Genomic DNA, 27013 nt, shown 5'->3' with positions numbered 1-27013 from the left:
TTTACGTGCATAGGCTCAAATGTGTCGATTAAGAGTTGCGTAGTATTCCAGAACGTCCTGCTGGCACAACGAACAAACTTTAAAATGAACATAATTTATATAATTATATCGACATATTCGAAATTGTTTATGACATGTTTAGCACATATCTAGCAGACTATGCTATATTTTCTTTGCAGTCGACGCTTGCCAAACAGGATAGAACTGCGTTTTTAACACCCCAAAAGAGAATTTTTGTTGTAGCAGGCTTCGATAGCACCTCACGCCAGGATGTCTTTATCAACATAGAGCCTCTCGTACCCCGTAAAAAAGAACCACGATTTGCTTCCTTTGAACAATGAAAAATAATGATGTTTTTGAATGGAATTAAAATAATTGACACTTTCGGGACAGGAGTAGCTATACACGTCGCAATGGAATGAGCGTCGATATGGGGTTTCTAACTATAAAGCAAGCAGTAGTTCTACACGCAGAGGATAATCCATCTGTGAAACCTGGATGTAAGCTATAATGCACGTTCATCAAAGCTTAGCTGCTGTTTGATGAAACCAAAGTCAGCAGACCCATGGGAAACTAAGTCGTTTATGGGATTGGTTACATACTGTACACGGTACCTCGTATCACATGTAACCAATGGTTGAAATTGCCTTGTGGTCGTGGTAATATCAGCAAAAACTCTTTGGAAATGAATCAATACTATCGAAAGTTTGTATGAAATTTTAATACTAAAACGTATATATTGAATGCTTTATCGACTTGTGATAAAATCATTTTGCATATATTCCAAGCAACGCGTTCCTTTCACATTGTAGCTACTGTATCTCTGAACGTGTCCAAACTGTTTTTGGGATCGAGGGGGGGGCGGAGCGGTAAAAGGCAAGCGAACCTCTAGTTTTCAAATAGTGACTGGCCTATAACGGTGGACACCGACAAAGCAGTGTCTCTTTGTTGTTCCGATAGCTGAAGGAACCCTGCGACCGGGCCAGCTCTGGCTGATGCTGCTAGCGGCAAGATAAGAGAGGGCAGGGGAAAGATTCAGGGTAAGCGTCCGGGCTAGCACGAGCTTAGGAAGAGGAATGATTTCGAGGAGCCTCTTCATTAGGTTTCTAAGCACGTTTTCATGCACTGAGAGGACGAAACAGCCGCACGATCACGTACGGCTGTCGCATGCCCCTAGCGGTCCATCTATCCCAGCTCGTTTTCTCTCCACCGCTCAAAATACCACTTTGATTGTGGGCCCATTCACACACTGTAATCCCCACGTGCCAATCTCATGTACATTTTTTGCAGCTTAGACGCCTAGAAATCACACGTCATAAACGGATACTTACGCATGTCGCAAATCGCGCAGACCAAACTATCAGTAAATTAATAGCTAAATGAATCAGCAGTAAACTGATCTAGCGTAGTAACTCGTCAATTGTTAACCGGTCGCGGTATTCAGAATTTGAACAAAATTACAGAAAAATCCGTGAATAGGTCTCCTGTAGCCAACTTATGTCTGCCAGATAAAAAACATCTCGACAATACTCTGTGAATATATGCTTATGCGTGCAGTCCTAAAACGTCGGTACAACCCATAATACTCACCGTCAATCGAGATACGTTTAACGGGTTGCGCTGCAACCTGATATGGACCCTCAGGATTGCGTCGATATTTTTGGCGACCGCCACGAACACGATCAAGGCGTACTCCCTCTTTAAGCATGCCCATCTTGAGGCACTTCTGAAATCTACACGCCTGGCACGCTTTACGCCGACGCTTATTGATTTCGCAGTCGTTGTTAGCTGGACACGTGTATTCGATATTACCTGAAGCAAAACCCAACAAAGCGCTAGGATAAAGTTTGCGCTTTCTTTGAGAACCTTTTAATTGTTTGATAATACTAATTTACCCACAACAACTGCGTCCATTGAACTATATCGGTACTTCGACTATAACTCAGTAATTACATTTTTTATAGCATATCAAAATATCATTGCTTAGAATTTTCGATATTGTGTTTCTTAGCTCAACTTTTTTTTTCAGCAGAACGAGAGCAGATAACGCATAACGTGCTCACTTATTACCCCAATAATGGGAAGGAGTTCTTCATGTTCCGTTCCTTGGATTTATATGAGTTGACTTATTTCGAAAGTTGCAAGAAGTTCAGCACAATCATGTTTGCAAATTGTCTGAAAGTTAGACGTAAGGTGGCTGCTTTGAAGTTTATATTCAAAATCATGTTTAGCCCTGAAGGCCGTGCTTTTAAAAGACCTGCTTTTGACACAACCCTTTCGTGCGTGAACTATAGGAAATTAGGTGATATATTATGCAAAAAGAAGCGTGACCCGACCCTTGGTACATAAATCGTCATGCTAATAAAGTCTGTGATCTGTTTATTTGTAAACAAAGTTAATAAACGCTCTTATATAGGGGCAAGGCGGTCCGCGATTTTGTACAATAAAGGAGGAATTCGAATTAAAACACGCGTCATATCCGTCAATCCTAATACCTCCCGTCATACGCATTAAGCCACTAAACGCCAATAACAGCATCTATTATGCACTCCCGGACTTCCCAACAAGCCTGAATTAACGTAAAAATTCTTTGGCTCACTCAGTGTCGAGCAAATGTCGATGTCAGAGTCAAATAAATTTTGTGAAAAGGTGAAGATGGACCTTCCGAGTTTACAGAAGATCTTTTGGCGTGCCAGAAAATAAAGAGAAGTTTAAGAACAAAAACTGGCCATCAAAAGCACAAACCTGAACCATGTAGCTATAGCATCAAGGAAAGTAGCAGCTGAGATAATAGCTTTTTAACTGAATCTTTAACAGAGCCTGAAGTGAGACAGTAATTGACAGCTAGGCATCTTATGATACGACATGATAAGGCATGTAACAGATATTCCGTTTCGTGATGTGCTAAAGCCGTGCCAATGCACTTATAGTAACCTAATTTTAAAAGAGACATTTTTGAGGCCATTTTAAACGGCCAGGATCGGCATACCTGTCACAAGTGATCCTCCGACACCACTTAAACCTAATAGCTTCCGATGGTCTCATGGCCGTAGCTTTAAAAGCGGACCAAGAATAAACCGAATAACAAAAGCATTTGAAACTCTTTGTGGTTAAATCGATGAAAAAGATTATTTTTCGAAGATGCAGCAACCTTACGCGTAGTGCTATTTTATCAAATATGGCGCATAAGGTCGCGCAATAAAGAGCAGACAGTAAAGCAGCGCCTAATTCTGCTATAAGGGATAAACACTCAAAATGCCTATAAATCATACTAAGGCTCCTCTCTACCAGAAAACGCAAAATCGACCTGTATCCATAAAAGAAAAGAAAACCAAACAAACAAAAAGTCAGAAAGGGAAATTGTCAGTCCTTGAAGTGTGAATAGACGACGTTATGGGTCGGTCTACCTATTTTCATTGATTTTTTCGTCCCACATTCTTTTCTTTTTTGGTCGTTATGCCTTCACTGTGTTCGCCCCTTACACGGCCTTTGTAACTATTCCTACCCCCCCCCCCCCCCCCCATATTATGCCATTCGCTCTCGAAATTCTTCGCTGAAACATCCCTCGTACAATCCGTACCCTCTTTCTTCTTAGCCGATGAACGACGTTCCTTCTTTCCACCCACAATCCACAAGGCAGCAGTGTCTTCCACTGCAAAGCTTTAAGTTCTTTGGGTCGGGGAGAAAGCCGAAATTGATTCGATCGACAATCTATTCTTACAACAAACGAAAAGGCAGACCATTATTTTTGTTAGTGCTGATGATCCCTGCAAAATCACAACTTCCATCGACTTCATTTTCGGCGGATCACTCTAGGTCTTCTAGGACCTCTGTCCCCACATACAAGTGTCGCTTGTTTTTTTCCCTAAGAACATGGTTCGGTTCGAGCTTAGATCTGGCCATTTAAACCATTTTTAAAATAAATCGTCTGCGAAGACGTGCACACACAAACATATAGTTGAATTTTACGGGTTCACGTTACGCCAACAACGTATAGTACGTATGTGTATGACTCAAACATCTTCCAACAATTCCTTTTTATCTGGGTTGAATTTTGTTCCCATTACATTAATTCGACTTTTGAACTATAAAAATTGCGAAAAACCGCGCGTTCTTTTGTTCCGAGTTCTCTAGAGTTAGCTTGGCTTCTTCACTGCTGTCTCTCACTTGAAGACCACGATGCCTGGAACGGCGATCTTGTTATTCGACTCTCTCTCGTAGTCGACATTCAACGACGCTGTTTTCTGGCTACTCCCTTAATTCCTGTTTGATTCCCACTAATCTGGAGAAGTCCTCCGTGCGTGGGGTCCCCTCAACCTTTCGAAGAGCACTTCCAGAGCTTTCTAGTCCGTATAAAGTGTACAAGGCTGTATAAGCTTAGCCTGACTTGTCCTTCTGCCAAGCCTTGTAGAGCAAACAAGAAGTCCAAGTATGAACAGCCCTCTCCTTTATTGCCTTAGCTTTTTTCTCCATTATCTTGTTGTCGTTTCATCTTTGGCGAGACCTGCCCCCCCTGTAGTTACGGCCTTCCATTTTCTAAATTTCAACACTCACTGCGCCGAAGCTCTCTGATATTCTCTGCCAGCAGATTTCAAACGCCTCTTCTAGAAGACGCCTTCCTAGAAAAGACCTAACCTTTTGTCACATGCCTCTTTACATTACGGTACGAGCAAAGGATTGCCGTCCATAGGCGCCTGTACTCCTTCACCAGGTGAACAGCTGCTCGTTCGTTGGCCCGTCCGTCCGTCCGTCCGTCCGTTCGTCTATCATAACACACGTTTGCCTTAATGCTGTCCACAGGCTGATTAGACTTTATGGTGGAAAAAAGAGGCGGAATCAGCGAGTAGCGTGAAAAATAGGATGCTTTGAAGGACTGCCAGATGGAACGAAAATTCGCTCGAGGCATATAAGCAATGTGGGATCAGGCACCTTTATTGTATAGATAAATCAAGTTGAATGCGTCTCGTACTCCTTCCTGGCTGGGGCATGAATTAACTTCCATATGAAAACGTGATTATTTGTCTGTAGCGGTTGCATTGGAAGACACTGATAGCAAATCCTGTGCTCACGGTGACAGAACAAAAACCCCACTGTGCCTACGTATAGAATCGAACATTATACTACCGAATTGGTATTATCGCCTAATCGATCTCGAACTAACATAATGAAAATGATCACATCACTTATTAGATAGTACATCGCGGACGAGAATATCACCTCTCGTTGGGGCGTCTGTTCGTACAACGATGTCTTACCTTAATTTCATCCGATGTACCACTTATGAGATAATATGATTGCTATATTAATTGAGCTTAAAGCAAATACTAACAGCCTGTCTTATCTTGCGTTTATTAGTTAAGCCGCCTCGTCCACCTAACTAGATGTAGCTTATTATCCGTAAAATAATCGCAAAGTATAATAATGACAGCATGTGCCCTATAGATCTAGCCAATGATTCAGTTCACACCCTGCGCACGATTGACATAATGGCATAAAAGTCCACCCAATCTCTATGGTAACGTTCGCATGGAGACTGCAATGCCAATGGACGCCAACTCGCTACCAACCAGCGCTTTTTTCAACTTCTACATTCTCTTTATCTCCTGCATTTAGCTTTTTTCCTACCTTGAATGGTCCTTTTGAAGAATGCTTTACAAGCTTCGCACGATGCAACGCCGTAATGAAACCCCGACGCGACATCCCCACAGACGAGGCACACTCGTCGCGGGGAGCCCTGTTCGCCCCGTTGGCCAGTAGCATTTGCTTGACCACCCGTAGTTCCACTACCGGCTCGAACAGCAAGGTAGTGTCCGACCCCGAGGCTGCCCACGCCTACCATACCACCCATGCCCCCATTCACGTCTCCAACCGCCATCTCTGGGCTAAGAGGGGGCGAGGGCGATGCCTCTTCGCCGATATCATCGCTGTACGTCTGAAAAACAGAAAAATAGAAGAAAGATGAAATATACATACATGTATACAGTCAAACTTCTACTATCAACAACAACAACAACAACATCCATATGTGTGTACATGTTGTTGAGGGTAGAGGTTCGAATCAGAATTTGTAATGCACCTTCCCTTTCCAATTTCAGCAGGCACACAGCACCCCCTTCCCTAAAGTCAGTCTGGGCTTTGCCGCAGATTGCTAAGTATTCTTAAAATTCGTTTTATTTGCACGTAGTTTCGTTATGTATTATTATTATCGTATCGACTCTCTATGATCAACCGTTTTAGCATTGGCTCACTCTCGTCACGGGATGTTGCCGGTGGAACAATGGTCGTGTAAATAGTCTCGCTTCATCTCGCGAGACACCCAAACATTGGGCTTTTTTTTCTCCCTATAACCAGCCGTCTTCAAATAGATTGGAACATTTTCAGGTGATCGTTGACGATACTCACGATGGATACTCACGTGTCGGTCCTGCTCGACCATCGCTATGATTTCATCAATTTTCTCTGCAGTTGATGATTGCCCACTACGAGGAACATCTTTCACATTTATATTTCCAGAACGAAAGCGACCGAATCACTTTTGGGCTGATTCTTCCGATCACGCACCTGATTATACACCCACAAACAGTACCGATTGTTTTTAAGAGCCTGGGCGTGTTGCCCTTACTATAAGGAAAAATGGTAAATTAAAGCAAATTTCACTCGTCTCCAGAGCGCTTTATTTGTAGCTCAAATAAAGGCTCTATTAAGTACATCTACTTCTACTGGTAAATCTCAACTTTGAAGTGGTACCAACATGGACTCGACAAAATTAAAGTCGATACATTATGCGACAACTCTATATATAAATATATATATAGACTAATATATATATATATATAGGCAGGCAACTTCATTACCCGTTAAGCTATCCCATGGACTGCTTGACCATAGTTCGAAACTGAAGGGCTTCACTTTTTAATTGCATATTTGAATTTCTGTTATATATATATATATATATATATATATACACGCTTTATCGGAACGCTACAATTCTAAATTGCGCTAGAAATGATCAAAATTTCGCGGGTTTGCCGCTGTTATTATCTTTGGCGGTAACAATTTACTGTTCATATTGTTTTTGCGAACGAATAAAATCGATATACTAAAAAAACGGAAAGGTGAACGAACGTATGTTTTCCTCGCGATTATCTAAAGCATCAAGGGAAAAGTTCATCAAGGAAAAATGCTGAAAAGTTATTTACTTTAGAATTAACTATTACGGCACACGGCTAGGATAAAAGAGGTTGGCTGGGTTGATGAACGATGTCCAATCAATTTGGCCTGATTATGCAGACTGCTGATAAATATTTATCCTACTAAACACAGGGGCAATATAGTTCGACTTAATTTAATCTGTTCTTCTTCGTCAACATGAAAAGCGTTGAGAAATACAGTTAAGCACTATTTGAATAAATACAATAGAATTCGCACACGCGCTATCTATTAATGGGGGCAAAGGCTAGCATACATAGGATCTGAATGCAGAAAGTTTAACAGTTCCGTGTATGCCAGAAGCACGATGTCAAATGCTGTAACGGTTCATCTGGAGTAGATATGATTAATGGCAATCTGTGCTAGTAATCCTCATCAGTATACGGGCCAGTTTTTTTTATTGCCTCGTCCCTGTGCCAGCTTAACGGATAACGTTTTCGCTACTGATTTTTGGGGCGCGATTTGGTCCAGGTTCACTTTGTTCCGAGGTGGGAGCCAACCGTCTGATAAAATGCCTAAACGCGACACTAGAGCCAAGAGGCCCAGTGGATTGATAGTAGGAGGAACAGTACAACAGCACTGAACGTTAGAACGCCCATGCTGAAGCTTATGTTATAATTTTCTTTTATCCCCCAATCCAAGCGACTACAAGCTGCAATGAGAGGGCGATGAAGTTCGTATAATTTTTCGTTACCCGCAGCGATTTCACCTACCACATAAGAGTCTTCATTGGTCGCAGACGCATCAGGTCTTTTTACATTTCAGAAAGCGGTCTACCTATATTAGCTGCAGCCGTCTTCTTATAACAGCGTACAATACGAGGAATGGAATACGTTATAGTTGGCTCCAAGTTTGTCGTAAGAAGTTGGATGGTTTTCAAAGTCCATTCTAAGATTTAGCCATGTTAAATTTAATCAGGGTAACAAAATTCCGAATATGGATCTTCAAAAATCGTAGTTTTTTTTTTTTCTTTTTTCTTGCATCTTTTAGAGCTTATCACTAATCCAGTTGTTCTTTTCATCGTCAATTATTGTTTGCCAGGAAATAGGGCTGTTACGAGGAACCAGCCGTACCTCCCTTGCTGACAAATGGGTCGGACGCCTATAGATGTCGTTTATTTGTGTCTCTCCCTTTTACCGGATAATGTGTCTACGCCAAATCTGTTAAAAAAAGCTGAATGATCATCGTAGCAACGTCCTGTTCTTCGCCTGCTTAGATTCGCTCGCCAGGGTTTTCCTATCAACCACCTGACAAATGCCCGCCGGCCAGCATCGCGCGTATGTAGTTTTGCCCAGGTGCTGCCTCCTCAAAGCGGCAGACTTGACTGCTATCACCGCAAATGCCATTAGCAGCAGCATAACCAGGCACCCATCGTTATAGCAGTCATCTTTATTCTTACAAATGAAGCAGCTACTACTACAACGGATACTCGCATTGCTGCTTTAGAGTCGAAACGATTTTGTGGAGGAGAACGTCGACGACGTAGATGGCCACCCCGACTCTGTGGAGAAATTGCTTCCCTTTACCCCGAATATGCCTTTGATTTAATTTCGCTTTACATGAGTTTTGCCAATGTCGCTACTACGGGATGAATCAGCTTCAGACAGTGACTGGTCGGATGCGGCCCTCTTCAAAGTATTAGCAGCTCAAAGACCTCAGATTGCACCTCCGCTTCAAGCTTTTCCGTTCTCTTTTCGCTATCAGCTCGCTTTGCCCCTTGTGCAGCCCATAGCCATTTTGGTCTAGCCTCACATCTTGCCCCGCTTCCCAAAGCTTCTTTCAGTTCCCAGTTGTTTTTTTCTGTTCCCAGATAATGGCAACAGTAGAGCAAAAACACAACGCCACCCGTTTTATTCGTAGCGATCGACCACCGGTACGTTCTCCGTATGTTCTCATTTAGTGAAACATACTGCGCCAACAAGGGGAAGCAATAGCCGCTACAAGTTGTACCGCTACTGTTTTAAAGAGTGGCTCTGACTGCAGATAGTGAGACTGAACTTGAAGGAAATGTACGCGTGTATTACCTATCTATGAACGCTATTGGGCAGTTCCTGAACAATCGAGCACGAAGGGATAACGAAACTTGGCTCTATATGTGCTCCTTAGGAGAAACGAGACTTTTCGTTACAAAAGGAAAAACGATTTTTTCATCTAAAGGGATTTGCAGAGTTTCGATGGAAAAACTAGAACGTTTCCTACTTCAAGTGGCCTGGCGAAACCTAGCCAGCAAGGAGATATTCCTATTCTACTTAATAATGATGCTTCATACATGTTGTCCTGTTGGTACTAGAGAAGGGCTTTGCTTTATCCGAACCATTGTTCTGACGTTCTACGCACTCGTATCACTTTTTCACGATGCGACTGAGAGGCCAAGCAATATTTACATAGTCTTGCGTCCAACCTGGGGTCAACTTCTCGGGCGGTCTTTAGTTGGGTACGGGCGAAGGCAGACAAACATCATACGGTGTTTGCCAAAACTAAACTCAGTTTGCCATTGGCAGCAGCGAAAAGAAGCATGAGGGCCCTTCTCCGCTCTAGAATTCTGACAAGTTGGGAGCTTAGGCGGTTCGGTTCAGACGAGCGGCTGGCGTCTTACTCGCCAGCCTGGTCTGCCAGATTCTTTATGTGATATGTCGCTTTATGCGTCGTGCACCCAAGTTGCTTTTTCTTTTGGCATCCAGCCGCATGTGCAACTAGTTCCAAGTTGACCTTCGTATCGTTCTTCTTGTCCGTCTAACCACTCAAATTGCGACAAGCCGACACAAACAGTAGCCGACACACTCAAGCGAAGTGCTTTCACTGCACGATATCAGCGCCTATGCGTTACAACATTGTATAACAGCATATGTTACAGACGACTATTCCCACGCCTCTGCCGCATTTTCGCTCTTTTCTCCATCCTACTTTACCCCCACCCCCACCCCCACCCCCTCGTTCTTGGACGTACTTGCATGAATGCTTTTGCGCGTGCTTCAATAGCTACTATATCGAGTTTATATCGCACGAACTGTCATTACCATCGCTGCCACTAGCGATGCTAGCGCGCCCAAGCTCTTCAAATTTATACCACAGTCCACATACCCGGTGTGTGCGTGCACGAAGGCTAAATGCGTCCATATAACGCTGTAGTGATGCCTGTACGCTGTCTGCACGCAGTCGGAGTTCGTACCTTTTTGTCACGGCACTCTGCTAGCAACGTCGGTCCCAAGGGCGCTACCATGTTATGATCGTCACAACTCAGATGGTTTGGCTTCGGGCTGAAACCCCAATGCCACTATTGCCATTATTATTGTTGTTGTCTTCGTTCCCGTGTAGACACAAACGCCAATCCACCGTGATGCTACTATACCAAGCAAGCTGAAACCCCCCAGCTCAGCAGTAACACAACAACTCGCTATCTGCCGAAAAGTCAAAGTGCCTGCTGCGTTTCTCAGCGATCTTGTCACAGGGAGCTTAGGAAGCTGTAAGAGTAGAGGCGAGAACAACTTCAAAAACGAATGGACCGAAAACGAATGCACATGAAGCACGAATAGCCCTCACACTTATATATAGGCGGCTAGCTTACTTGCGCTCATATAAGGAACGCTGTCATGTTCCACTTAATAGCGAAATAAGTGTTAAATATCCCATCAGCGAAGTAATATACCTCACGAAGCTTTCAGATTAGCCAAGTCGCGCGTTTTTGCCTACCTTTAAACCTATCCTGCCAACAAGACCCGATGTCGTGGATTTAATGGCTGGCACGCACATATGCAGCATATGCACAACAATTACATGTATTAATATCATTGTGTACAGCCCCACGAAGTGCCTCTTTGCATGCAAGGTACACAGAAACGGAAAACACGCAGCCGATAGATAACACTATTCTTTATGTGGAACGTATGCGTGTTATAACTTAGGATTTAGTGCGGTGTGTTTCTGGCTTTACCTATGCTACTGTTCGATTTCCTAGTTGATACATGCTGAGCAAAAAGGCCGCCCATCTAAATACAAAGTTTAACAATAATTCGGGTAACGGGTAATCATCAACGTGTCGAAAAATCTTCGTCCCTGCCGACTACTCACATTGACATTTCGTAAGTTAAGGGGGCAAAATGAGACGTTTAAATACGACCTCTGTCGTTTTTTCATACTAGTGGCACACACGCACACTAACTAAGCCCATATAACCTTCTTTCTGCGTCAGTGACCCTCCCATCATCCAGACGTTTTTCTGCTGACTTGACACCATGAACATCTCATGTTCTGGTGATCTGGTTAGCTCTGCTAAGCAACCGGAAGCAAACGCTCGTAACTGACAGCCCTTATATATCTCTATGTTTCAAAACTTAAATTTTCAAATTATAATCGGTTGAGTGGCCCATCAGCTGCTTAGCAAGCTCTACCTCCAACCTGAGGCAAGCATCAAGCGCAGCTGCCGGCGTCGTTATAACGCCTTCATGTGTTCATGCCCTCCAGGTAATCTCTTACCTCGGCCCTTTTCCTGCTTCGCCATGCCGTCTTACCGCATCGACTTATTGTTAAAAGCAGTGTTCACTTAGCATCTGTACGCCTCATAGAGCCTCACTTTTACTTTACAGTGACTCTCACGAATACTGTCATAGTCTAAGCTATTCTCCTTCAAATCTAGTAAGCGGCAGGTGAAACTGCTAACGTTACCGTGCACTCCAGTTCCGAAGTTGCAAGTCCTCTCAAAAACGAGATCGTTCAATTCAGATAGAACCATTGTTTCCGGGCTACCTGTTAGCCTCGACCATTTGGTGGAAGCCAAATGCAGTCTTTGATTCCTTAGCTTTTCAGACAGGCTTTCATTACTCCTGTATCACTCTTGAAACTCTGCTAGTTACTAGGACCACCTAGTATTAGATACTCTAGGCTCGGATGTGGTAAATTAACCTAATTGCTGTACTGACGTCATCAGTAGAATGTACTGAATTAAGTTAAAGAAAAAGTTGACTCGCCTCGTATACAGCCACAATTTCAACCTTTAAGTCGGAACAGAGAGTAACATGCACTTGGATTCTAAATTCAGCCACTAACTATCTTTGTCCGTTCTCCACCTTGTTCTTGTTTTTAGTTTGCCTATGGACCCAAATATTTTCCTTTTCTATCCCGTGTTCAGTCTGTTCCATCTGTTTTATAGCGGGCAAACAACAAATGGGCGACAAAAAATTGTATAATTAGCTGGGCCAAAAAATATTAAACAAATAGTTGCCCCACTACATTAATAGAACCAGGAAAGAAGCTACTAGAAAGGGGACTATATGGGGCTATATGGGACACGAGCTGCAGCAACAACCCTCACGGACAATCGAGCGGACTTAATTTTGCCAGCCACCATTATCCTAATCAAAAGGGTTCACCAAATCCGCCGACTCGCTGAGCTACCCTGCGAATGGAGAGATTGTCGGTGGTTCGAGCCGGACTCAAAGCAGTCGTGAAAACTGATTCGGGTCTTTACCTTCAGGAACTGGGTGGGACGGAAGCGTTCTTCGGAGATCTCTCCCCTTCACAGAACAGGCAACCGACACCAAACGCACCGTTTGATTACTCGTGCTTCTCTGCTGTACAGTGTTTTTTCCCATTATTGCCTTACGCAGCCAGGAGCATTATGTACCATGAAATGTTACTACTCCGTCGCCTCTGTCCCAGCCCTAGAGCTTCTCAATCTTTGCTTCTCGCCTTAGGCGAGGCCTCTCCTTTTCTTTCAAACAGCCTTTTGTGTACCTCTCCTTACTACAGTCATCGCGAGAAGACCAAGCTACTTCCAAGTACCCACTTGGTTCAACTCCATCTCAATATGCCAGCGCGGTCGTATGTCAAGGAGGGAGCCGACTCCCACTGCTGCCACCACTACTTCGTTGATACTTGGCCCTTTGCTGGTAGTTTTCCTTGCCCCTTTTATCCACTATTGTCTTACCGTTACTCACTGCAATATTACTATAGCCACAAACAGGGTAGACGCCTGGTGCAACATTGCCGCTGTTCAATAGGGCAGTGTTCAGCTCGCCGACTTTTGTTGTCCGTCATCGAATCAATAAAGGAAACGCGATAAGAAGAAGTCGCGCAGGAATCGATCCAAAAAAAGGAGTAAAAAAACGTCGCTGCTCTGAGCTTAAAAATGGCCTTTCGCAAGTGCTTTTTTGAAACCACAAAGACCGCTTACGCGCATTACAACAGAAGCGATGTAGCAATAGGAGTAGCAGAGTTATAGCATATTGTCGCTAAAAGCCTGAACCACCACTTTATGCTGCTTTAGGGCTTCCTGCCAGTCTAGGCTTCCAAAAAACACCCCCTGTTCCCGTTATACGTGGCGTATTATATTCGATGAGCTCATGTTGAACGACTTTCTGTTGTAGCGCCAATGCAGCAATAATATGGTAACGGTCGATGCTAAATCCGTATCAATGAACCTGGTTGAGGAGATATATCTGTTCGAGAAGAAATTAGTGTTAAATCCTTGTCCGATGTTTCTTACAGATGTAGTCTCCCTAACAAAATGCAATAGAAGACAGGAAAGGGACACTATAGAAAAATATCATACGCACCCCCTTCGACAACTATCTAGTATAACGATAAACCGTTTGACAATGGCGCTGTTCGAAAAAAAAACTACCCATTGCCTTATTATATAATGAATTTACCTTTCATTCTGACCGAAGTTGTGATGTTCCGTGACGACTTATTCATAGAATACTTGTACAGTATACGAAAAAGCAATTGAATACGACTTAAAGTTACCGCTCGACAAGATAGAGGCTCCTTGAAGCGGCTTTTCTATACCTAGTGTATGTAAAATTGAATATTTTCAAGTTAGCTAAATTCCATAGAACAAACAGGATATATTCTTAGAATTTCTCGGGTTTTTAGATGTCCGTTTTGTACACATATGAGGAGGCATTTGTTCCGATTTTACGATTAGTTTCATATGAAATAGCGTCATTTGCTCTCTTAAGTAGCTCACACGATTGGATGCACCCCCAGCGCATGGGCGTACCTTGGCGGACATAGTGTTTTTCGTGCAATTGGCGGTACTGAACAGAGCGAGATCGGCCGTTAACGTCACGAGAATATTCATGCCAGTATGTGACGCGATCTCCTGATGTATTTAGTAAATGTCACCTCTTTCACCTTAGAGGAAAGTAATATCTAAATCCATTTAGCTTACTTTCGAACCACGGATCGTCGGATTAATTACGACTACGTGATGTTCCCTCTAAGTTTCTCAGTTACGAATGACGAAATCAAATAGGAGAAACGAACCGTAGCAATTACAGAATAAATAAATAAATAAATAATAGAGATCCTGTTTGCAAAGGTCAACTGTGTAGGCCTAAGAAGTAACGACAAAGGCACACACAATTCCTTAGGGCAGACCCCATCAAGTGCAATACATAGAGTTCCTTTGCTTCTAGCCAAGTCGGCGAGTGAGATTAAAAACCTGTTACGCAAAAGTCCAGTATTTTGTAATAAAACTTGTCTACAATTATCATCAATCGTTAAAGTAGAGCCTTTAGATTTCATCTGATAGTGATAAGCGCGTTGATATAATGGTCGAGTAAATCACTCAGTTGTGAAATACATTGTCTCCACTGAAGTTCGCGAACAGGTATGATAAAACGATGTTAAGCTATTATATGAACTCTCGATAATCTCGAAAACGACAGAACAGACTGTGATACACCTTGCAAAGTGAGCTTGCCTTGAAAATGACACTTCATTGAAAATCTCGTGCCTGGGAAAGAATGCAAAAAGCTTTCTCTACGACTTAAATGCACCCAGCACATTTGTCTGTCGGCTTTGAAACATATCGATGCCTCCCCCTTCTCCAGACATCGTCTATACATTCACAAGCCACTTTGTTCGGAGCTACGATGTATATCATTAAAACTAGTATATATATATATATATATAGAACTATTAAAATAGACCACTGTAACAATCGCAATGCAAACGCAAAAACTAAGAAAAAGAAGGGAAAAAGACGACGAAGCGAACAGGAAAAATCAAGGCCTTATGGAAAATTCATGGAAGGACAGATTCACGGTAGACGACAAACAAGTAAAAAAAAAACGCAACAATTAGCAAAAAAAGGCGCACGACCCAAAATCCACCAACGGCGTATCAAATCGGAAACACGAACGCAGTAACGGAAGTAAGAGAGTCAACAATAGCGTTTAGATGCTATGTAGAGTGGGAACAGCCATTCGGTCCTGCTACAAATAATAGGGATAATTATAATAATAAACTATAAAATATGAAATAAAAAATAATAATAAAAGGGTTCAGTAACCACCTTACACGTACATAGACCGAATACGGTACTTGCTTCAACAAATACCATTCTTAAACGCCTAAAGAACAACGAAGTTACAGTGAAAATGAAGACAACCTTCGTAACATCGTAGTAGAAATTTGGATAGAAATACGCGCTTCAAATGTCTCGAACGGTTTTTCAAGTTCCTCTCTCAAAAACCTGATTGCGACAGAGACAAGTTGCCTAGGAGAAGCTCGTTATTGGTCAAGATCTAATATGAAGCATTTAGCAGCTCTGCAAATTACTAACTCTGTTCCGTATCCACATGAAAGTCTATCGTGAATTTTTCTACCACCTTTAGAGCAGGGTGATAGTGCTTCGCCGATACCAATTTCAATTAGATCCGAACTGAAGGTTCGAATAAAAAAAAAAAACGCTGGAAAAATGATTACAACCAATATCTTGAAAACAGATTACTTATATTTCAATCGTGTGTCGTCCTCATTATCAGTCGTATTTAAGAAGAAAGAACAGGAAAGTTTAGTTTCTTTCATATGGCTTACATATTCTTATTTTTTTTTTACAATACAGCGGCATTGTATTGTACCAGGCGTGTTCGCGTTTCGCAATGGTTTAACTTTGTCTAGCAGACGACATTACTGCATTAACCTGCTTTCTATTGACATCGATAAACGAGACAGAAACTGATAAATAATCTATTCAAAGGTGTCCTCGCTTCTGTTTTGAATTGGATGACGCAGGCAGCACTTAAACCGGCCAACAATACCCAAAGCTTTTGTTCGCATCGCACATAATAGTATTTCAACGCAGTACATATGATTAACGATCAAATATTCCAATTCTTTGCTACGAGAGCCAATGGCTGGGGTACAGGAACGGGTCTTCATAGTCAGGGCAAATAGATGGATGTTATAGGTCGAATATTGTGGGAAAAACATCACTCCTATGCAGGATATTTGAAATACAGATGTGTTGTTTAGTAATTCAAATTTCTGCGCTGCCTTGCTGATACAATAAGATAAAACCTTTTCTATACGATATACGGAGACTTGCTATTGGTTATCTTACTTCAAATCGAATGCAGACTGAAAAGAAACGCCCTAATAAAGCTCAAACTAATTACGTATGAAAAAAAAAGATACAACGTGTGCCTATCGGCAATTGTTCATTTGGGGATCTTACCATATGTGACAAAGGCGGCCGCATTTTAGTCACAGATTCGGGCTATCTAGCTTGTATACAGTCCGTACCAGAATCGTATTAAATACTCGAATAACTCCTTAGCGAGCGTTGTTTACGGCTGTAGAGCCCGTCTTACTGCGCTATCTTCCTAACAGAGGTCTGCTTCCACCATAAATCCAGTAATCCAATAAAACCTTCAGTTTATGGTTTTGACGATGACTGTGCCCAGTTTACTATTGAGAGAAGGGCGAACGTCTCTCGTCCAGCTGTTCTACCACTTTACTTCAAGCACACAAAGTGAACGCGACCGAAATTCAAAGATCCATGAAATTTCATGTTCGACAGAACTTAAGATGAAGCCAAAGCACACACGTATATACAGATTCGCACGTAATTACACATGGGCACAAAACGATATTGGAGTGAAGCACATCAGCGCACCGCTGATTACGTTGACAGACAGCGAGGCATCAAAATGATGAAATCTTAAAATGGACTTCACGTAGAAGACAAGCAATCATTCAAGTGAATTCGGTAATAAAAACAACGACGCGCAGTTGCAGCAGACTCAACTTCAGCTACTGTTAGCGCAGTAGGTAGGCCAGCGGTTAACAGACGACCCTGTGCCAAAATCGCGCCAAAACAAAGTTTTGAACCGACAACCCCAAAAAGAGGTAGACGAGGGGATCGATAGTGTAGTGGGAAAGGAGGATTTACTCGACCACCTGAACAAAAATCGGCTAACTAACTTTCTTAAGAAGACGAAAGCACATTTGTTTACCTTCGGGTTCACTGTTTGCGTTTGGACGGGAATGCCGAATGACGGGTTAATAGTAATAATGACGGACGAACCCATCCGACAAAGGGGGACTGCTTATATTCCTTTTTTTTGCATGAGAAATTAGCTTAGCTAGCACGATTTCAATAAACAGTATTGAGCTAGTAAAAGTAATATTAATGGCTCATCTTTCCCTATAATTACCAAATCAAATTTTTTGTTGAGTCCTTCTGAAGGAAAAATAAGTTTTTCCTAATTTTGTTTTGTAATCATGATATTTAAAATGCTTTTACAATCAATTGAATAAGAAATGACTTTTTAATTTCACTATTATACATATTTATATAGTAATTAACTTCATAATTTGTTCAACATTTCATAACTCTTAAAGGATTTCTGGCCTGAAATGGCGAGGAAATTCTTTAACGAATATAAAAATATATCCATCGAACGAACGCATAGCACGTCCACTAGTGCCAGACGACGGGAAATTCGTTTTACTACAAGAAACTTGATTCGGCCAAAGTCGCAGAAGAGTTAGGACCGTTCTAAATAAGTGAGGTGCCTTTAAGCAAGATTAGATGACAGATGCAGCGACCTATACTCAAACCACCTGATGGTGACAACACGACGAAACGGATCGGATGCTATAACAGCCAGTGGTTAATTTCCGACGAGAGAATAACTAGAGGACTTATAGCGACGACAGGTAACGAAAATTAGTTATTACGATTATCATATTTTAGTATTTGTTACTCCTTTACTCTGTGGTCTTTCTTGATTTATACACCACTTTGTATGGAATAAAGTACTCCCATCACTTACCCAGAACCCAAAATGCCTTCGTAAATCTCTATTATACGAAAATAGGTTGATCTAATTTTCGAACAACTCTTTGTACGAATTCGGAATCAGTCGAAGATAGTGTAGGCTTCTTTTCGAATCTTCCTTCTAGTAGCAGCAACAGTTTAAAAAGTCTAATTTTTAGAAGCTAAGCCAAAATATGAGAGAGAGAAACTAGGGAATTCTCCCTTCGCGTCTTATATTACTTGTTCCCTTGTGACTCGACTTGACTACCCTGCCAGTCGGCAGTAGTAGTCGTCCGAAGAAGACATGTGAGAATCGTTCGGACAGAAGCTAGCAACTACGTCTTTGGACAAACTCATTGATCCGAGACTCGAGGCTGCTATTCTCTCGGCCATCGATAATAGGAGCCAACAAATCTCTCTATGCTAATTATTATTAATGAGAGAATTTGATAAACAGAGCAACGTTTGTTAACTTGAACATCGCTGCCCGTCTCTACAACGAGTTTCTTCCAGGCCGCCATCGCTGCCGGCACAGTCCTACGATCTGACTGCTCAACTAGCAGAGAACCAAAGTAGACAACACCTGGACGTTGAATGTTTTCCGACGCTGCATCCCGTTTTTTCACGTCAAATAGTTTGCAGTAGACACAATGGTTCCAGTCACAGTGATCAGTTTCAGTTTGCGTTCTCTTGCCGAAGGAGTGGACATGACGGCCAAGTTCGACAACCCTGATTAGTATAAACGTACCACCATTACTACTCTGCTGAGTAAGTATGCTCAATAGCCATCAGTTCTTTGGTTCAAACTAATCTTGTACTATCTTGGTGCACTGCTGGGCTCTGGCTGAAGTGTGCTGTACCAAGCGACGGCCGCTGCTGGCGTTACGAATGGTTTAGTGCTGTGTCTGCTGGGCACACACTACTTACCGTTACTACGCTTACTTGCGGCCGATCAGCGGAAAACCACTCGAGGCAATCAGTGAGGTTACATCCGAATGTATGGTACAGTATGCCCCCAATTGAGACATTTGCGACAGTAACAGGGACAACATCACCAGCAGTCCCCATAAACTCATTGTAGGCCCAAAAATAGATCGACGTTTAATACAGTTCTAACGTATCGTCTCAAGACATGGGTAGAATCAAATAGATATAATGTAACATGTACGTAGATAGCAGAAGCACGGGAAGTTCAGCTGTACTGGGTACAGTTACGTTTCCGATAGATTTTAGTAGTAGAATAATACCTTTAGAAGTTTTACAATAGAGAGCATTTCTATTTCTCTATTGAAATGAGTTATGGGATTTCATGGCGTTCTCGCATTGCATTTTGAACCGAAGAAGCACGCTGGTATTGACGAATGTTTTTGTTGTGTTTACAATTATATAGCGGAACGGTTAACTTTTACTTTCGAATTCCTAATTGTAATTCGTATAATATTATGGGTAGGCATTTTCTGTTACCCATAGAGTCTTATACATAATATCAATAGGTAGAACAGGACCATCTTCATACGTTTCACTAAGGAATGACGATATGTAAACATAAAACGACACATTGTGAATAGGACACGCTTATAAAAAAGAAAACAGTGCAACTCCGTTAAAGTTGTCAGCTTGGATCCAATCCACTAGCGTTACATCTATTCTCCGTTCGACACGATATAAAACGCTTTAATTATTGCAAACATAATTTATAACACACTCGTATATGATCTTTTTAAAGTGACAGCAGTGTAATTATGAAGCAGTCGAATTCAAGGTTCGAGGAGTCTAGGTAAGTGCACGACGGGCAAAAAAGTTTATCTGTAAGTCAACCGACCCGTGCACGTACACCTGCAAAGAAATGAGGACCGATTAAAGAGAGCCAATTTCTTAAAAAGATTTTTATGTGACCGTTGTGGATCCGCTGACTGCACGTTTTGGGATAAAATCCACACCGACAGAAAGAAGGGCAAGCAAATAGATATGAACTACGATAGGAATCAACGGAAAAGGAAATAGGTTGCCTTCGCGTCCTTTGGAGCAGGAGTAGCATACGTCGTTCGCGGCGTCCGGCGGTATTCGCGCAGGAAAAGTTTTCATATCTCCTTTTTCCTCTGTGTTCCGACTGTTACTCTAACAGGAATTCCTGTCCGTCCCTCTAACGTTTGTACGTTCTAGCGCCAGCGCTGCTCGCTTACTCGCTATCTCCTTCGCTGTTATTTGTCACCCACAGCCGATCCGCTTGATTGACCAAGTTGTGTGAGATAACTGACCCACCCCGTAAGCTTTTGACCCGTCGACTTTTACGTGTTCAGACTCCACACGATGTTCGTTCGTGCGGGGCTAAATAAAGTGACACGAGTTCGGCGGCGGTGGTAGCTTTGAAGGTTCGGCCGAAGACCGGAAGCCATGGACTCAATGCTGATAAGACTTGACAGCGAAAGGAATCGGTGGTCGATGGGGAATCGTGGTCTAGCGCAATCTCGTCCACCCATATCTACAACAGAGTGCCACATAGTTTGGCCTAGGAGCAAATCAACGAATACGAAAAGATGAACAAGTCAATCAATGGACTGTCTGTCGCCAGCATCTCGCACAATGTACGGCCGACAAATCAACGAACTAAAGGTCTTGGCTGTCTTCGCTGATGAACAAGGTTCGATGCGGTAAACATAGCGTCGTCGCATACCCACCGACTAGTTTACTAAGGCTGTGGCCACGCTAAGAAACTGAGCTACACACAAGAATGCATAATGCCGGTTTTAGCCAGTCCCTTCATCCTCATGAACGCATCTTGAGCTAAACGAAGAATGCGAGCTACACAGATTTTGACGCCACTGCCATCGTCGTCATCGACGCAAAGGTATAAGAACGGAATTCAGATAGGAAGCTGGACGTCAATGAGACAGCGTCGAACGACACGAGCTAATGCTGGTCTTTTGGCTAAAACGGCAGCCATGACTTTGTCGGTGAATGCCGAAGGTCGACCAGTTACTTAAAAAAGGGGTGCCGCACTGACGAACCGCTGGACGGACGGAGCTTTTACAAGCGTTTGTTTAGCAAATTTTCCCACTAATACAAACCTCACCAGGAAAGGCACGCCTCCGTCTCCAGTTCCATTTCCTGCCGTCGAACGACAGATAACAACAGCTTTTCTAAAACTTCGGCCGATCGAAGCTAATATATAAAGGCAGATACATGGACGTCTGACTCTCATCTGCCATCTCTGCTCCCACTCTGGTGCAATTTCTGCGCCGTCTTCCGCGCAAAGGGCGATGAAGGTGATTACGCCCCACGACCGCTGCGTTGCTGGACCAGAGTTCCGGTCAGAAAAAGAAAAAAGTCTTTCAGAGCCGTATCGACACTACTGAATCGATAGCAGATAGAAAGAAACGAGAATAACCTGAGTACCTTCTAGCATCCGTATGTTAGCGGAAAGCAGGAAACGAGAGAATGAGGACGAACGACCATCAATGGATGATGTGAAATTCGGATTTGCCGTACACTTTTCGTAAGGCCGAAGTTAAGCGGTATGAATACGAACAACACAAACTCCGCGCGTCATTTGTCTTTGTAAATGTTTTGAAAGGTGCTCAAAACGCTGTGCATAGAAAATTGGCTCTGCTCTTCATTGTGTCTCGAAAAAAGGTAAGGTTTCGTGTTTATAATAAGCGTTCTTGTTAGAGGCGTTCGGAGCTTTATCGAGGTCTTAACTGAATAGACCTCAACTAAAAACCGGACTGCTGTTAAAACTAGCTACGCTGGCATCAGATGGAAGAGCTCAGTTGGGAGATATTTGGCCGTGGCTCTCTTATCCACTTTTTCTTCGGAGTGGCCTGCAAGAACCACCAAACTGAACTAAAATAATAGCCACCTTAAAACAAGTTGGACCCCTCAACAGGAGCTCTCTCTAGCGAAGGTACTTTTGTAAGGGTCTCTTTAGTACCACCAGTGGTGTTGTGCACTGTTTGCCTTGTGCCAACTGACGCAGAGGCGCATGAAATCCACACCTGATTATTTATAGGCCCATCGCCCTCTGGTTGGTTTTTAATAACCTTTCTCGATCTATAATCCCTCCTGCCAGCCAGTGTTTAATCTCTGAGACAAACGGGTCTGAGTTGATAGGCTTTGCCCAAGTGAGTCTAACCCGCAGGCGGGGTGCAAATAACTTAAATACTTTGTGTAATCGGCCGAATCTATTGTTTCAGCCCCTGCTGCAGACAGCTAGGAACTAGACACTTGCTCGCAAGTTATAAACGAATGCTTCTAGCAAAAAGCCGTTATCGATTTGAAGCAGAGTAGCCTGATATCGAGACGCTGCTGCTCACAGCGTTTTGCCGAAAACGAAGATGAAGTCGAATAGGTCAGCTAACGTATGCTTGATGTGCGCATGACGGTATATTGCGATTTCCAATTAAATATGGGGTTAAATGCGTGAACCAATTGGGCATTACGGACATTTTTTTGTAGGATTTTTATGAAACACTTTACATATGTAATATAAGCCACCATTCGGGGCGTTATTTCCCTACTTGAAGTAGAAGATTTATACTCCTAGGGCGAATGATGTTTTGAAGGGACCCAACGAATAATAGTCTCGGAAAATCACTCAGAACTGGTGAGGAGAAATACTTGAATACATAACAGTGTGTTATCCTTTATCTGATCAACCCCTGAAAGACGTTTTTCTTATTTATTTTATTATTCGTTATAATAAACAGGATAATTACGATATACAGCTTCACGTCCCAGACACCCTTCTAGACCTGTGCAATGTGTCAATGAACTTTATATACTTGACATGAATTCCATATAACTTATGAGAGAAATTTTTTACAATATCAATACAAAAGTAATACAGTATATTGACACACAGAAGTTATGTTCAGCGACACTTGGAATTGGCGAACCTTTGACAGATGACAATGCTTCATCGTCAACTAAATATTGTATCAAAAAGCCTCCTTTGCATTGTTATGCCCTTTCGAGAATTACCACCATGCTGATCGACTTATACATAGTATATAGTAGTACACATATATATGGTCCACACGAATGATTTCACGTTTCCTGTCTTCGTTACATTGAACCCTGCTCGTCTGTTTGCCTATATAGGAACGACGTTCAGAAAGCAAGGGGCACCCCCTAGTACAACTGCATTTACCCGTTTGTAGAACTGGTGAGTGACGCTAAGTTCTGTGTCGTTCAGAACGGCCAAGCAGCGCTGGGATTGAATGAAACCGTGTCACCATTTATTCGCTGCCCCTGTCCACCTGTCGACATTTTATGGAACCCTTTGCAAGGCTCTAATATTCCAAAAAGCCTCGAACACAAGGCCCCGCATGAAGACTCGTACCACGTACTGTACCTGTACCTAACAATCTATCCTTGCCTCTCAGTAGCTTCTTCCTTCCAACTTTTTATACAGGCTAATAAGCGTCAGCTGTATACGACTAGCTGCAAATACGACTAGCCGAATGCCATGTGACCCGCCAATACAATATTTTAATGTCTCGACCACAATGATGTAGTGAGCCATAGATGTGTGAAGGCCATGCAGTACTTTTTCCACGTACTTTTGAATGGCCCAGCTCTAGAAAGCGTTAGACGAGCGTTGATATCGTATGCTATAATAAGCATACATATGCGTGTTGACTAATTAAGTGAGAAATATTAATGTTGAAACCTTGCTACAAGTTGCCGGTAAATTACTGGCTATGATACTCGGCGAAATGGATGCCTTCGAGCAGCTTAAGGCCGTTGTAGCCTACGGTCATAAATGCCTTATAGCTGGGTGCTGGCTACGCTCAGCAAAAACGTCGTAGTCTAGCCTAGAAGCAGAGCTAGCGTAATTTTATAGAATTAATTATCTGCTTTGGAGGATGAATCGTACACAATAGTCTGCAATAAGAATTTCAATAAAACATGCATACACAGCATGGGGCAGAAGTCGTCCGGCACCTCAAATTTCAAATCATATCCGTTAAAATACTAGAAAAGTAGGTTCTATATATATACAGCAGTACTATATACCATATAGCAACAATAGATTGTCTTCATATATAGTTACACTTGATGTTTCGAATTTTTTAAACGAAGCATATCGTAATCTTGCAACACAATCAAAATAACTGACAGATCATTTCGTTTAAAGTGCTATCAATTCCCTTAGAGCCATCTGATTGGAGTAAGCTTTCTACGTTTAACGTGACTTGCTCTCAGTCTTTATCTTCCATGAACCCACGTATCGCTTTAGGGAAGAACCAGCTGCCCATCAAATCACTTGTTCATTATTGGCTACAGATTAGGAGAACGTGGCAGACTGCAACATAAATCGAGCAAAACCGAACGATTCAAATACCTGACGTTATTATATCAGAATGATCCTAGCGGGCCCTCGAAGACAATGGTAAAACCGAGCTCTCGATAGGAATTAGGCAAAAAGAGTTTTGCCCAGACCAGCTTGTTGCAGTGGTGGACCTATGGCCAGCACTAGCAGCCATCGTTGCTAGCATGCTAATGGAATCAAAAATAAGGTTCTGAGGTGGCTTGAAGGTCTTTTCGTAGCATTTGCTTTCAGTCGGCTTTTTTTTACGAATCTTCAATGCAGATCGCGAGACAGACCCGACGCAAAAGTGATGACGTCCCTCACCTGCGCTGAGGCTAAGTACTAGATGCAGCGTGAGTTTGGCGTGTAAAACATTCAATGTAGTACCCCAAATCGTTGTTGTGACTGCCGGTTCAATGGATAAAATGATCATGATCCAATTTCCTTTTCCCTTTGCTAAAGAGCGGCAGAGGTATGGTTCAGATGGCGCCTGCCACCGCAGCAAGATGGCTTATGTTAACTATCGTAGAGAGTCAGCATTTAGCTTCATGGATTATCGCTACAGACAGACATGACACATGTCATATGATGAATGAAACCAAAATAAGAGGTTGTGTGCAAGAAGGCAAAATATTTCGCTAGAACTATAATAGTCCTCATCGTCTTCATTGGATTCGTGCAGGCGTCCGTTTTATCGAATCGCCCATCCCGTCGATTTCTGCCTCCCTTCTTCGGGTTCGAATCACATATCTCTCAGTGGTCAATTGCCAGAAAACAACCAAATAGGAGTAAAAAGAATGATCAAGACAGCCACTGGAAGAAGGCAGGGTCATTATCGCCCCCAATAGCAGACGTGCGCACCTTACTCATGTTATTTCGGTCTTTTAGATCCTTTACTTCCAACACTCGACGGCCCGTTCCACTGACTAGTGGATGGACATTTAATCTAATCTTGAAAAGTAAGGTTGGCAAAACCCATTAGCCATACCCAACGTTGTTTGTCTCTCAAAAAATACCATTATTTGGCTCCCACCAATCAAAGCAGCGTGAACAGAATATCTCAAGGCTAAATGATGCAACGGTTTATCAAGCCGAGCTAGTCGATATGAGAGTGTTTAATTACATTGAGTTCGTAAGGGCCTATCTAGGGAAAGAGACTCGGATCGCTAATTTACAACAATAAGACGTTCATTGACACATTAGGATAGTTATCGACGAAATGTTGACGAGAAATCTCTGTTCGTTTTTCTTCTGCTCGGTAGTAAATCGCTAACTTATTGCTTCCATTTCCTTTATCTTCTTTTTGTTCGTCATTCGTTGGTGTCACCGATAGGCAATATTACTGGCGCTAGTTAGGAACAAAGGAAGGATGCCTCCCTTCTCGTCTTCTGCACACTTCGTCGACATGTACGTTCTTTCGGGCTAGATGCCTCTCCAGCAGCGATAACACGTGTCCCAACAACCACTGCCCGCACCATCTGTCAGCTGCGTCGTCATTACGTTCTTAGTCTTCATCGCTGAAGCTTTGTTTCTTTTCACTCCTTAGGCCTTGGAAGATCCACTGGGACCGTAGAAACTCCGCCCTGTCAGCTATTTCGTCGTTAGGTGATCCCACCGCCAACAGTGCGTGTATCTATCCAGGTCGCTTTGCTAGTTTGTTTCTCTATATGTAGTCGACTCGGCTGAAGGACCTGGATGAATCTGCTGATTTACCTACATCGTGTCTCCTCCGTCTATGACCCCTTCTGCTCTCCGACAACGTTCCTGCCAACCGACCATCGAAACAATTCCCCATATCAGGCCGTCTTACCGTCCTGTATAGCCTGTCCTAAATTCTGCAGTTTCTCACAAAGGCATTGACAACTTTATCCTCTTCTTGTGCTTTAGCTGTTTTGTTATTTTTATGAAACTGCCCCACACCTTAGCTATTGGACGAAGCAAGTGCGATTACGCGGTCTACAAGGACGCGTTACTGTCCCAACCACTGTCCCAATATAGTCGTAAATCGAAGTAGGCGGCATTCACACGAATGCTTCAGTGTATTGGAGGAAGGGTCAAGGTAGTATTATGTCGTCAAGGCACTGGTGATTCCTGAGAAGCCTCGCAGGCAATATGGACGGGCCATACGTAGTGATTGTGAGGCACGTCCATTCGGCACAACAATGTATCCCGTTAGCATCATCTTTCCATAACTCCTTAGTCGACGCGACGGGGAAGGACTGAAGCGAAGGTAAGACGTTAGCGGGTGCGGGGAGGCTAGGCTAAACGGGTCATTGTTTCGACACCCGCTCTTGTAGATGGTAGGTACATGTCGCTCCGTCTTCATGTGCGTGTTATGCCTTCACTGTGACACGGTGGCACAATACAGATGCAGGGGAAAGGAGAGTCTATCAGTCTCGTGTACGCCACGTGCTCGTCGAGTGCGTACACGCAGCTCTCAT

General features: G+C 42.9%; 1 protein-coding gene across 5 annotated transcripts in view; it reads right to left on the bottom strand.

Annotated features, from left to right (window-relative positions):
- The window catches only part of LOC111251024 (steroid hormone receptor ERR1-like), a 46286-nt gene that overhangs the window by 16813 nt on the left and 2460 nt on the right, over positions 1–27013 (bottom strand). For 4 of the 5 annotated variants that reach the window (XM_086990397.1, XM_086990398.1, XM_022807184.2 and 1 more), the window contains exons 2-3: positions 5626–5932; positions 1591–1812 (exon numbers count right to left, since the gene is read on the bottom strand). In XM_086990397.1, coding sequence (XP_086846523.1) covers positions 1591–1812; positions 5626–5932 — 529 coding nt within the window. Of the gene's footprint in view, positions 1–1590; positions 1813–5625; positions 5933–6415; positions 6452–27013 lie in introns of those variants that run through there. The other variant, XM_086990396.1, reaches the window with a different exon arrangement.

The sequence above is a fragment of the Varroa destructor genome, unplaced genomic scaffold (genome assembly GCF_002443255.2).
Source record: "Varroa destructor unplaced genomic scaffold, Vdes_3.0 BEIS01000005.1, whole genome shotgun sequence".
Lineage (NCBI taxonomy): Eukaryota > Metazoa > Arthropoda > Arachnida > Mesostigmata > Varroidae > Varroa > Varroa destructor.
This window is presented reverse-complemented; position numbering and strand designations above follow the sequence as displayed.